This window comes from Berghia stephanieae, chromosome 9 (genome assembly GCF_034508935.2).
Source record: "Berghia stephanieae isolate SIO BIC M18660-M18661 chromosome 9, UCSD_Bste_1.3, whole genome shotgun sequence".
NCBI classification, from domain to species: domain Eukaryota; kingdom Metazoa; phylum Mollusca; class Gastropoda; order Nudibranchia; family Aeolidiidae; genus Berghia; species Berghia stephanieae.
In genome coordinates, this window is record NC_088368.1 from 30,465,791 (window position 1) to 30,479,981 (window position 14,191).

Below are 14,191 nucleotides of genomic sequence, written 5' to 3' on the forward strand. Positions count from 1 at the left end.
TAATGTCTTGAAGTCTCATATTTGACGGTTTTAGCCAAGACGAGGGTCGTTTTAATCAACCGATATTTGAAGGACAAGATTTCTGGTCAAAAGTCAAAATACGTGTTGTTTTTTTTTTTTTCAGAGCACGAGAGCATTGTCCCCTATAACGCATAATATGAATATGACCCAAAATTCGTATATCTGCCTATAGATCTATTTTTTAACACATAATTCACCCCCAATCTAATACCTTTTTACCTGATGTGTAATGACCAATCGCGTCAATTTGGCATTGTGTCAACTTAGATAAAATGAAACATGTAGATAGTATGCGCTTGACTAAGAAGCTCACAGTTTTGCAATCCGGAAGTATAACGGACCAACACACACACTAGGTGTAACCTTGTCTGGTTAATACAGTTTAATAATGCTGAAAACTTATATAGCGCTATAACTCCGAGACACCAGACTCTAAGCGCTTAGTGAGAATTATCATAAACGTGGATGACGATAAACAAAAACAAAGATCTGCGTGGCGTCAACGTCATACTATCTAAAAGTTTAAATCAATAATTTTCAGCATCGACGTCCTACATTTGAAGTATTGATGTTGACTAGGGACCCCTTAGGGAATGCGTGGCTCAGCGTTACGGTCTTTGCTTCGTACCCGAAAGGTACAGAGTTCGATCACCCGCTGCTGTGCTGTACTATGTGGGCTTGAGCAAGTCACCTCGCTCAAGCTCAATTTGCGGCGCTGCACTGCGGCTGATGCCTGGTTTCCCTTGGAATAGACCCTAAAGACAAATCTCCTATATGGGATGAATAAATGGGATTTTCATTTTTATTTTTTTATTGTAAAGCTATTTGAGCACGTTTTATGGATATTGCCCTCTATAAATTCTCAAGTTACATCAATCATACTGCAACCACCATTGAGTACAAACTACACAATTTATTTTTCATTTTATTTTATTTTATTTTCCACGTTAAATTGTGTATTGTTGTGCTAAGGGTTTGTACCCGAAACGTCCATTGTCTGTATTGTTCCCATACGAAGCCTCCCGATTTTCACTCTTTTGTTAGTATTTCAAGTTACATCATCCTGACTCAGCAACGCTTTGAGACGATTGGTCACGTTTTTGATGTATGAACTTGTCGGAAGTACTTCATTCATTTGCCTAAATAGAGTATTGAGCTTATTTTAACCCAAGTTTCGTCCTCCTTCAGACCCATTAGGCCCATGGAGCCGGAGTTTATCCCGGTTTCTATAGCGTGAAACGGACAATGGCAATTTCTTGCTACTTTGGATAGGACGCTAGTCGTCTATCGCAAAGTTCTTCCCACCAGATCTAACAGACCCAGCTACCCAATCACTAATGGGTGGAAATAGGGGTCAGAGAAAGATATCGACTACACCCCGGAACGACCTCGCTCCTTTTCATTGTGAAGCGAGTACTCTACCAACTGAATTATCGGGAACCTCCCCCCCCCCCCCAATTTTCCTGGTTTTGGTTATCTAGTCAACCTTTAGCATCTAGTACATTACAACGTAATACCATTATTTGGCGGTGAATCATTGATACACAACTATATAACTCGTTTAATAATAAATGTTTTTGTTTTGTTTGTTTTGTTTTTCCAGGACGACGACAGCAATTTCAACCCAGCTCGTATCACGTCAATTCTTGCTCTGGACCACAGTGTCTGGGTAGGAACAGGGGAGGGAACTCTGTATACATTCGACGTCTTCACACAGAACAGCCTCGCCTCCGAGGCGTCATCCTTCTTCACTGACAGCTTGGTCGGATTGGACGCTGATTGCGGACAGTCCTTGAAGTCTTCAAGTGGGAGAGATACAGACGCCCAAAAGTCCGACAGCTATGCAAGAATAGTTGAAGTGGAAAAGAGAGTGAAAGACTTATACCTTCAGAGATTGGTCGGGCAGGGATTTCTTGGAAAGAGGAGGAAGAAAAAGGAGGAAGCAGGTGACGGTGATGAGGAGGAAATGGATGAGGAGGATAATGATACGGAGACGGAGGAGAGAAGGTGTTTGATATTTGAGAAGGAGAACAGCAGAGAAACGAGGAGAATGAAGAAGAAAGGAGGGAAAGGAGATGAGGAAAGAAGGAGAGTTGGGGGTGAGACTTCTTCCAGGATAAAAAGGAAACTCCGCGAGAAATTGTCATCAAAGGATAGCAACTCATCTGTGAAAAATGATAAAAACTCAGATGTAAATATTAGCAAGAGTGCTTCTAGCAAAGCTGTGACTAATTGTGGAGACCCATCTTCAACCACGAAAATAGAAAAGTCTTTAATTCATGATTCGGGCATTGATAGCAGTGTTATCAGAACCTCTGTAGATATTTTGAGTGATGAAAAAGAGAATGAGGAGGTTGATGAAGGTGATGCCAAAAACAGTTTGAATAATTCGTGGAATAGTGATAATGTTGGTCAACACCTTATAAAGTCACCAAATTCTAGAAATTCATCAACGTCTTCTGCCCATGTCTTAGATAAGACCATTAGGGAAGAAGAAGATGGTGAAGAAGAATTGTTGAATGAAAACCTGGATGTTAAAAATGATCCAAGCGTCGTTGTTGTTGAATGTGTTGACAGTAATATTTCATCATGTTCTTCCTCTCCAAAGAAGAGTTCTCCTCCTGCTCCAGATTACCCCACCGTTTATTATTTATTTCGACCAGAGCTGGACGAGGAAGGGAGAAGCAGTTCCACCAACACAATCACAAACGTTTCTGACGAAACTATCCAGGGAAGCCGGGAGAACGGCCAATGTGAGTCTCACTCTGATTCTCATTTTCAATCTCGGGCGAAACGAGAATCTCGAACGAGACGAGAGGTGAGTTCTCCAAGTCGATCCGCCTCTTCATCTTCACCCAGAGATCTTACTAAATCTGAAGACAGTGGAATTTCCTGTTCCACTGAAGAGAAGAACACGGAAGCCAGTGGTGGAAATCTGAATAATGAGGATGACACAGTACAAGATTATTGCCAAAATACGATCGCTGGAAATGAAATAAATTCCCGGAGTGATGGTGCATTAGAAATGACAATGAAGCAGGATGAAGTGAGAACCGGGCCAGTTAGTTTGGAGTGCTGTGTAAATGTCTCGTCTCAATTTTACAATAAGGAAGAGGAGGATGAATCCAATCAAACTGAATGTGTTGAGAAGGCCACTAATGATGATAGTGTTTCAAGTGAGACGAGAGCGACTACTTCATTCAAGTCCAACGGGCGTAGCATTTCTGAAGAGTCTGCCAAAACAACTGGTTCTGATGATGTATTTTGCGATGAGGTGAACGCAGTAATAAGAGATAAGTTAAGTAATAAAATTTCAGGCAGTGGAGAAGAAAGTACAGACAAGGAAAAAGCAAGTATACCCGTTAACGTTGAGAAAAAAAACGTTGACATTTTGAAGCAGCGGTTTCTGCCTTCTTCCAGTTGAATGGACACATTTACAAAGGATACTACAATTCAACCCAATCAATTCAATTCTGAAGAGGATGTGGTAGAAGAGGAAAAACAGCAAGAAAAGTCAACAAACGCTGACATTGAAGTTTCAAAAGTTGGAAATGAAGATGACAATATAAACACAAAATCAGGAAGATCTCCGTCTAAGAGTATTGCAATCGCTAAATCACCCGTTTCCAATCATTCTAAAAATAGAAAGTCTTTCAGATCCTCTTCCAGCTCCAAATCCGGGCGAAATAGTTTAGACAACAATTTTAGCCCTGACAAAATAAACCAGATAGCTGAGATATTGTCTCGAGGAGGTTCTATAGATAAGTTCACTGCTGTGAATGGGATAAATAATCACAATAAGTCTTCGAGTAGTGAAGAGGAAGAGAGCTTCGGGGAATATATTGGTACACCAAAAGGCAATCACAATGGTGAGATTTTCAATGGGAATGTTTATGAAGTTGAAGCTGAGTGTAGCGATCATGAAATCGATGATGACATTCTAGACTATTCTCCTGATTGTAAACCAATTCCTGAAGCGTTTCCCCTGACACTTGAAGAGAACGAATTGGAAAACGAGACCACTATTACCCAAAATGAGAATCTCTCTGATGATCAAAGTGAATCCGCTTACAGCACAAGTAGCGATTCTTTCCATTCAGATGTTGAATCCGACATGGTTGAAAGTCTGTCCTCTAGTTGCAAGGTTAAAGCTCTTGCTGCCAAATTTGAACACAATATCTCTCTTGAAGAAAAGGCAAAGAACGAAAGGCATAATTCCTGGAAATCGGGTAGTCCTTCAAAATGGAGATCAAGCTCTGTAGAAGACACGTTTGGGGTAGGAAAAGCTGACGATGATACTGTAATGAGACCTAAGAATTTCTTAAACAGGTCATTTTCTAAGAATTTTTCAACTGACTCTTCTCAATCGTGGTCTTCTCAAAGACCTCATCAGAAGATAAGTCGCCTAAGTTCCTCAGGACAATCTGAACATCTCGCACACGAGCTGGAATCCTCAGCCTCTTCGTCTGATAAGCTTCCATTCAGTAACAGGAACAGTATGACTAGCAATCAATCTGTATCAACGCACAATCATCACCATTCCAAACAGATCTTGACAACAACGAGCAGCGGAAAGATGAAATTAGCCAAAAGAGCATCCAGTAAGAGGCTACTGTTGTCATCCCCGTTAACAAATAACGACAGTGAAAAGAAAAACTCATCTTCTGATAAAATGCCAGAGACAATTGATACAAAATATTATGGTGACTCTGACGAGGATAAAAGAGTCCACGAAGCGAGGGTGAAATCGTTTAAGGACAGCTACAGAAGACTTTCAGTCACAAATAACCCTCAGAAAAATCAGCTCAAATCGGCAGACACTGCAGTTGTTGGAAAATCCATTCAAAATGAAAATTTAGATAGTGGTGATCATTTTCTTCAAGGAAATGCTACTTCCAACTCGCACAACAACAATAACACTTTTCCGCTACAACCTTCGGAACCACCCAAAGGGTCTCCATTTACCACAACAACAACAACACTTTACTCTAATCTTAATACAAAAATTGGCAACATCTCAAGCAATAGCAACAACACAACACCTTCAACGTCTACCCCTTCTCAGCCATCAACTTCAGGACAAAACCCTCCGCTTCCTCAACCTTCTTCATCTCCTCACAATCACCGCAATAAACTTAGCCGAATGAGTTCAATGGATAACAGTAGCATAGATGGAAACAACGTCCCACCACGTGATGCCAGTGCTCGATGGCGATTGGATTATACGAACGTTCACGTGGACACCGACATGGAAAGTCTTGCTTTCTCGTTCGATGGAGGAGATTCCGTATGCGCAGAAACCAACACAGAGTCCGACATGCTCAAAAGACGTTTGAGCAATCTGAGCGTCACTTCCGACTCTCGGGAGCAACGGATGAACCAGTTTCTCCGGGACACCGCGTCTACTTTTGAGGAACATTACAAACATGTCTTGGAAGATGAGAAGGTTGGTTTTACAAAGTAAAAAACAAAATTGAATTTAAAAGCTTCGAAAAAGGAATTTAAAAAACAAACAAACACGAAACGTTTTGAATACACTCAAAATCCTTCTTCAGCCTACTACAAAAAGAGTAAAAACAGTAATGCATCTCATAAAATCAAGACAGACGAGAGAAGAGTAAGAAACATTCCGTGTTTGGTATTCTGTTTGGGTTTGTTTTGTTCTTTTTCGAAGCTTTTATATTCAATTTTATTCATTAATTCAAACAAATAGGTGGATAATTAAAAAATTATAAAGAAGATGCCAATAAAGACGTTCTCTAAGATTACACAATGTTCAATGAGTGTCACAATTATATATATAAAATAATAAAAAATATATATAAGATCATAATTCTGTTTCATACAGTCCAAATGAGCAATTTTTACAAGCACTTTTTTATACGAGCTAAAAAATGTAATTTCACTTTACGGTTGTAAAGTTTAAACACCGACCATCGAGTGTATCTGACCTCAGAGACATTTTATTGCAAGTGTGGAATGAGGACATATTGCAAGAACTTTGTCAGCGACTGGTAGAAAGCATGCCAAGACGTATTGCTTCTGTAATTAAGAACAAAGATGGACTCACCAATTATAATTGACTTTTAGCAGAGTTTGAAGACCACAAGAGTTTTTTTCGACTTTATTTAGGAGTTCACCATTGCCAAGACACCACTACTGGTTATCATCAATAACACAATTTATGTATTATATTACCAGTTTGCCCTTCATACATGCAATTTCATTTGATTTTTACAAATTTTTTTTCTTGGTCTAAAATTTTCTGCAATGACCGTAGAATTTGGTACATTACAAAAAAAAATTAATTGAACTTTATATAGCGCAATATCCACGAAATGTGCTCAAAGCGCTTTACAAGGGGTCCCTAGTCAACAGCAACATTTAACATGTAGGACGGGACATGACGCCTGTTAAGCGATAATACAATTTTTCGGACAAAGACAACGCTGTTAACGCCAGGTACTCATTTTTCACCTGAGTACGATGAGAGAATGTGAGTAAAGAGCCTTTTCCAAGGACTCAACTAGGCGCCGAGCGCGAGACTCGAACCCAGGACCTTCCGATCCGAAAGCAAGTGTCATACCACAAGATCACATAGCCGCACCTCTTCGCATCTCTTTGGTGTCCCTATATCTCAGTTAAGTTAGTTGTCCTCTTGCTCCACAAGCGAACAGACCGATATCCATCCCGGGCGTCCAATTTTTTTTTCTCTCTGAGCCCGCCATGCCCACCAATCAGGGATGAGATAGCTGGGTCTTTTAAACCTGGCGCAAGTAGTAGGTATGCTGCTATAGATAGTATGCGCTTGGCTAAGAAACTCACAACATTGCCATCCGGAAGTATAACGGACCAACACACAAAATTCTGTGTAACCTTGAACGTTTATAGTCTGGTTAATACAGTTTAGTGAGAATTACTCATAAACGCGGATGGCAAAAAAAAAACAATAACAAAGACCTGAGTGACGTCAACTTCGTCAACTATCTATAGAATAGCGTCCCATCAATGGGGTAGCAAGCAATTGCTATTGTCTGCCTAGTGTTACAGAAATCGGTTTTATACAAGCTTCATGACTATTATGGCTCTGACGGACTGATTATTTAAGCATGAGCATTTCTTGATTTGTCTATTATAACGGAATAATTCGTCGATTTACGAAATTTTGGCTCCATTTTCCGATCTTCATGAACATCTCTAAGTCATTAAAACTTATTAAAAATGAAAGTCGATGCCAGACATCATATTTTTAAAGATTTTGAAGTGTTATTTTACCCTCTCATTATCAACCATAATAGGAAATTCGTCACATTCGTTACGATACAACCAACATTTTTCTTCATCATAAAATTTAAAAGAAGCTGAACACTGTTTGTAGAGCATGTTTTTGCTCAAGAAATTATTTATCCATCGCAAGAACTTACTGCTATCATGTTTGAGCGATAAAAAAAATATTTTTGTGTTAGTTGGGTGTGAAGTTTTGGGGAAAATCCTGAAAATGGCTGGTAGGGAGATAGTTAATCCACGCGAGGGTGAGTTTTCAAAGTTAACTATAGATAGAATGCAGTTGACGTCACTCAGGTCTTTGTTATTGTTTTTTGTCATCCGCGTTTATGAGTAATTCTCACTAAAATGTATTTACCAGACTATAAACGGTTAAGGTTACACATATTCTGTGTGTTGGTCCGTTATACTTCCGGATGGCAATGTTGTGAGCTTCTTAGCCAAGCGCATACTATCCATAGCCACTACAATTTTTTATCTCCTAAAAAATACGATTTTTTAAATACTAAAGTCGGCAGGTCTGGCATTTCTTTTGGCCGCCTGAAGTCGGCAGCAAACTGCGAGTTACGTCAAACTCATAGCATCTTTTTTCTGTCCATCTGCCACATAGATTTATTTGCTGTGCGGCTTTGTGATCTTGTGGTATGACACTCGCTTTCGGATCGGAAGGTCCTTGGTTCGAGCCTCTCTCGGCGCATTGTTGAGTCCTTGGAAAAGACTCTTTACTCACATTCTCTCACCGTACCCAGGTGTAAAACGAGTACTTGGCCATTATCAGTGTTGTCGCTGTCCAGAAAAAATTGTAATATCGCCTAACAGGCGTCATATCTCATCCTACAAGTTAAGTGTTGCCGTTGGCCTGGGACCCCTTGTAAAGTACTTTGAGCACGTTTAGTGGATATTGCGCTATATAAAGAGCTCCATATTTTTTTCAATTTCACTAAACTATTGAAAATCATAAATTCATGTTTAATTTTGTGATCGTTGTCCCTTCAAAGTTGTGTCAATGAGATTAACTTTTATTATTCCTTTCTTGTACTGACAGCGCTGTTAATGTTGCGTTCACAATGTATTCTTGCACCAAATTTCAGCGTCAATAAAAAGTACTCGTAATGACAACTATCTATGTTCTAATTTATATCCCATTACATATCCACACCTTTAACTCATTTGGTAGAGCACTCGCTTCACACGTAAAGGGGTCGAGATCGGTCTCCCGGTGCAGTCGAGATTTTTTCTGCCACCACCCCCCCCCCACCCAACCCATGTCCACCCAGATTGGGTAGCTGTTTGTTCTGGCATAAATTTACTTTACGATAGACTAGTAGCGTCCTATCCAAAGGGTAGCAAGCAATTGCTACTGTCCATTTCACGCCATAGAAACATACCGGGATAACCTCCGGCTCCATGTGCCTATAATTCTGATCTGAAGGACTCTTACTACGACTTATTTATCTATCTATCCACACAGGTATCGTTCCTTCACACCCCAACCCTCAGCCGATCCAACTCAGTCTGCTGGTCATCGTACGACGAGATCTCAACTCCGTCCCAGTGCGATGGGGAGCTCGCTGGTATGCCCGGAAGCAAGCAGTTCCATTCCAAATTCCCTCGCTCCACCACATACAGGTAAAACAATAATAATGATATCCCAACATTAATTTTATCCAATATATGGTGCTATGCGCTTAGGTAAAATACTTACAACATCCACCAGCCAAATATAGCGTACCAACGTACACACAAAACTTGTGTGTAACCTTACACATTTATAGTCTGATCGATATAATCTAATGAGAACTAATCATTAAAATGGCTGTTTAAAATCAATAACAAAGAGCTTTGACTTGAATTTAATTCCTTCTATAGATAGTATGCGCTTGGCCAAGAGCTCATAACATTGCCATCCGGAAGTATAACGGACCAACACACAAAACTATGTGTAACCATGAACTTTTATAGTCGGGGTAATACAGTTTAGTGAGTATCACTCACAAACGCGGATGGCAAAATACAAAAACAAAGGCTTGAGTGACGTCATCTTCGAACTATCTATAGGTTGTTTGGTAAAAATCTGAAATGGTGTTTCGTTGCAGCTTAATGTTTTGGGGATGTTTTTTTTTCTTGTATTTTTCTTATGCTTTTTTTCTGGCAGTTTCAAATACACGCAAGCACATACACACACACACACACACACACACACACATACACACTATATATACACCTTTTGAGATTATTATCTTACACCAGTGCCTGCTCCCTAATTTGTCACTTTGATAAGTTGTATAGAAAATTTTCACGGTTTTACCATTCTAAATGCGCTCAATAATTTTCATTTAATTCATTCTAAATTATTTTCGACAGAAAATTCATTTTTTAAGCGTCCCTATTCGTAACCTGCTGATTGAAATTACATTTTTAAAAGGATTAACACGAGTTAAAAATACATGCTCTGATTGAGGTTGGTGAAATTTTGTTCGTCAAACATTGAAAACTTGTAACTTTCTTAATATTTAGGTCAATTTATTCATCCCATTCATTCTTGGGCTTTTAGTTAACGCAATATCCACTAAACGTGCTCAAAGCGCTTTACATCAGAGGTCCCTGGCCAACGGCAACACTTAACATGGAGGACATCACATAACGCCTATTAGGCCATATTACATTTTTTCGGAGAGAGAGAGAGAGAGAGAGAGAGAGAGAGAGAGAGAGAGAGAGAGAGAGAGAGAGAGAGAACGCTGTTGTTGGTCAGGTACTAATTTTACAGAACGATGAGAGAATGTGAGTAAAGAGTCTTTTCCTAGGACTCAACACTATGCGCCGAGCGAAGCTCAAACCCATGACCTTCTGGTCTGAAAGCGAGTGTGATAACACTTGACCACATAGCCGCACAAAAGACGTAGATATTAAGTTAAAATCACCACAGAAGAAGCAAGACAAAGGGGATTGGTTCTATAAGGGAACAGAGGCTTCGACGATCAATCAACCATTGTGCTTATTCTGATATTACCTTTAGAGAGTATGAAGTTGACGTCACTCAGGTCTTTGTTATTGCTATTTGCCATACGCGTTTATGAGTAATTAATTCTCACTAAACTGATTTAACAAGACTATTAACTTTCAAGGTTACACTTAGGTGTCTGTGGTGGTCCGTTATACCTCCGGATGGCAATGTTGCGAACTTCTTAGCCAAGCGCATACTATCTATAGGTCACAATAGATAGTTCGAAGAGGACGTCACTCAGGTCTTTGTTATTGTTTTTTGTCATTCGCGTTTATGAGTAATGCTCGCTTAACTGTAGTAACCTGACTATAAACGTTCATGGATACACACAGTTTTATGTGTTGGTCAGTTAACCTCCGGATGGCAATGTTTGTGAACTTCTTAGCCAAGCGCATACGATCTACACGTCACAATGCCAGATTGACGCCATAAGCCATAATAGGCTTCAACAGTCGTAACGTCACTTCCCTCGTAATGACGCATGGTAACTTAGTAACTGGCTCTAAACTATCGGAACAATGGCGGACGCCCTTATGAAATATTTCTCCGACGAGCATAAAAGCTTATCCAGAGGGAAAAAAATCATTATAAATCTGATCATATTTTGACTGTTACACATTCTGATTACAAGACATTTGAAAAGTTCTAGCCAGCATGAAGAATAAAGAGTACCGATTTTCTTTGTTTAGAAACCACGATAGCCGCCGTTGCTGGGCGACGTGACATCAGACTATTGAATCCAATTAATGCGCTATACAAATGTACATGATATCTAAAGTTTGTTTGTAATTTTTGGTTTGTTTTGGGGTTTTTTCTTCCTTTTCATTGGATCATTGAAGCTTGGCCAGTCGATCCACGAGCGTAGCGAGTACGGTGGAGGTCCAATTCAACGTGGATATGTCCCTCCTTAGCAAGAACAAGATCTCGGACAAACCCGTCAAGTGGCTGCTTCGAACTGAGTAGGTTTGATGCCTCCACCATCATCACTGCAACCGTCCTCATCATCATCATCGGTATCATTATCATCCTCATCATCATCATCATCATCATCATCATCATCATCATCATCATCATCATCATCATCATCATCATCATCATCAACATCATCATCCTCGTCTTCTTCTTTATCATCATCATCATCATCATCATCATTATCATCATCGTCGTCGTCATCATCATCATCATCATCATCATCATCATCATCATCAATGCAACCACACCACTAACATCATCACCACCATCATAATCATCTCAACCTCATTACTCTCATCATCACCACCACAATCACCACCACCACCACCACCACCACCACCATCACCACCACTACCATCACCACCATCACCACCACAAACAAATTTACCATCAGCACCAACAACAATCTTTACCACCACCGTCACCATCATCAAACCAACACTATTTAACTCTATCCATTCCAAATAACACAGTATGAGAGGAAAGCCAACAGTTTTAAGCTTGGCGGGCGCCCACAGCGACGATGAGGCTGTACTCGTTTGGATCAGAGAAGCTAACGAAGTAAGTTTATTAACAACTCGACGTAATACGACAACTCCGCATTAGCTTCCAAATATGTAGTCTACTTCATAGAAATTCTAAGAGTGAACACCCCCAGCCCTCCAAAACAACATATTTAAAAACTAAAATAAAACCCAACGAATAAACAAACTTCAAGGCAAGACTTTCTAATAATATTAACTTACAAGTTTGCTTTCAAGTTCAAATGATGATCTTAAAACTTGTACTGTTACATCTATATGTTGTTCATGTTATTAATTATTTTATATATATTATAATTTCTTCTTCCTCCTCTAAATTATGTTGTTTTTATTATTATTATTATCATTATATTATTATTATTATTATTATTATTATTATTATTATTATTATTATTATTATTATTATTATTATTATTATTATTATTATTATTATTTATTTATTTATTTATTTTACTTTAAAAAAATTTTTTTACATTTATTTATTTATTTATTTAGTTGTATTTATTAATTGATTTATTATTATTTATTTATTTATTTATTTATTTATCACTTTTATAATTTATGTATGTATTTTTTCTTTCTTTCTTTTTAAATCACTTTTCATATATTTATATATCTAATTTTCATTTATTTACTTTTTTAAAAAACTTATTCCTATGTTTATTTATCAATTAAGAGTATTATTTCTTTATTTATTATTTTTAATTATCTGTGTATATTTTTTCTCTTTTTTGTCTTTTTTTTGTGTGTCTATTTATTGATTTAAAAAAAAATAATATTTTAAAAAAAATCTGTAATGGATTTTTGTTTTATTTATTTTCTATATATTTATAATAATTATGACTGGAGATATTATTTTCTGTTTCCTCCCCACTTAGACCCTATGGACAAACTGCCCCATCTTCGCCTATAACCCGAAGACCAAGACATCCACACTGCCAACCTACATGCGAAGTCAAATCTCGAGCTCGTCATCTTCCAAGAGCAGTCCGAGACAACGCCTGGCCAGCCTCAACAGTAATTGACTTACTTGATTCTCAATGTGCCTTCCGCTTACATGGTCGTCCGACACGACAGCCTCGGCTGTTTGTTGTTTGTTTGTTTGTTTTTATGTTTTTGTTTTTAATTCCAACGGTATTTGAATTTTTATTTATAAATATTAGAATCATTTTAAAAGGCTACTTTTGACACAATCACCATGCTTAATGCGCTTTACAATATTAAATTAATTGATTCATTTTATATATAATATTTGTGCTCTTAGTCGGCCATTTGGATTAAAATTTCATTTCATTCAGTACTAGTCGCCTGTTAACGCTACTTTTGCTTATTTGTACTACCACTGTAACAATATCCACCAATCATTATATATAGCCAGGTACTCATTCTGACCTGATTTGAAGGAGTTAATATAATATTTGATGGAAATAATGACAAATATGATGATTATAAAATTGCATCATGGGATATGATATAACCATGGCCTGATAAGTAATGATGTATATATAGATAATTAGACACGTCTAAATAAAAGTTGTCAGATTGGGTATTTGACGCCTTTCTAAAATGAGATTTTTTTTTTTTAAATTGAGCTTTATATAGCGCAATATCCACTAAATGTGCTCAAAGCGCTTTACAAGTGGTCCCTGGTCAACAGCAACATTTAACATGTAGGACGGAACATATTATAATAAGGCGCATTATCCACTAAACGTGTTCATAATAAGCGCTTGTACAAAGGATCTCTCTCTAGCCAACAGCAACACTCAATATTATGTAGATCCAACAAGACACGACTCCTGTAAGGCGATAGATATACAATGTTTACATCATTTTACTGTGTATTTATTGATTGCGTACATAAACGTGCTAAGTGCCGTAACTGGTGAGTCTATAATGTCATTATGTCAATGTTGTTGTTACCATGATATTGTTTAGTTGCGGACTAGACTAGACATGTCTTACTTAGACTGTATCGATTTATAGTGATGTATTCATATTTATACCGTTTTTTTTTTGTTATAAGCTGAAGAAGGGTTTTGAGCTGGAAACGTACCGCATTTGTTAATTTGTTTTTTTTTTTTTTTGTTTGTTTTTTTTTTAAATTTTTAAATAGTTTTTTTTTTTAGGTTAATTCATTTATTTATTTTTCTTTTTGAAAATGTTATATTCATTAGTATGTTTCTTGTAGCGTTTTTCACTTTTTCATAGCTGGGTTTGATCAATTTTCACAGGACGCTATAGTTCTATAGTTCTCTTCAAAACACAACATTGGCGATAATTTACTTTCCTCCTATATCATAATGATAATAAAGCTTAAATAATATGTATAAAGTTGTGAATAAAGAGTGAATCCTTCTTCTTGAGC

The 14,191-nt window shown here is 37.9% G+C and overlaps 1 protein-coding gene across 1 annotated transcript in view; it reads left to right on the plus strand.

Moving 5' to 3' along the window:
- Positions 1-12,942, plus strand: part of LOC144979187 (uncharacterized) — a 179,406-nt gene extending 166,464 nt beyond the window's left edge. Inside the window, exons 29-34 of the mRNA XM_078925797.1 lie at positions 1,625-3,403; positions 3,464-5,467; positions 8,777-8,934; positions 11,149-11,268; positions 11,755-11,842; positions 12,702-12,942. Coding sequence (XP_078781923.1) covers positions 1,625-3,403; positions 3,464-5,467; positions 8,777-8,934; positions 11,149-11,268; positions 11,755-11,842; positions 12,702-12,848 — 4,296 coding nt within the window. The 3' untranslated portion in view covers positions 12,849-12,942. The remainder of the gene's footprint in view (positions 1-1,624; positions 3,404-3,463; positions 5,468-8,776; positions 8,935-11,148; positions 11,269-11,754; positions 11,843-12,701) is intronic.
- The last annotated feature ends 1,249 nt before the right edge of the window (positions 12,943-14,191 follow it).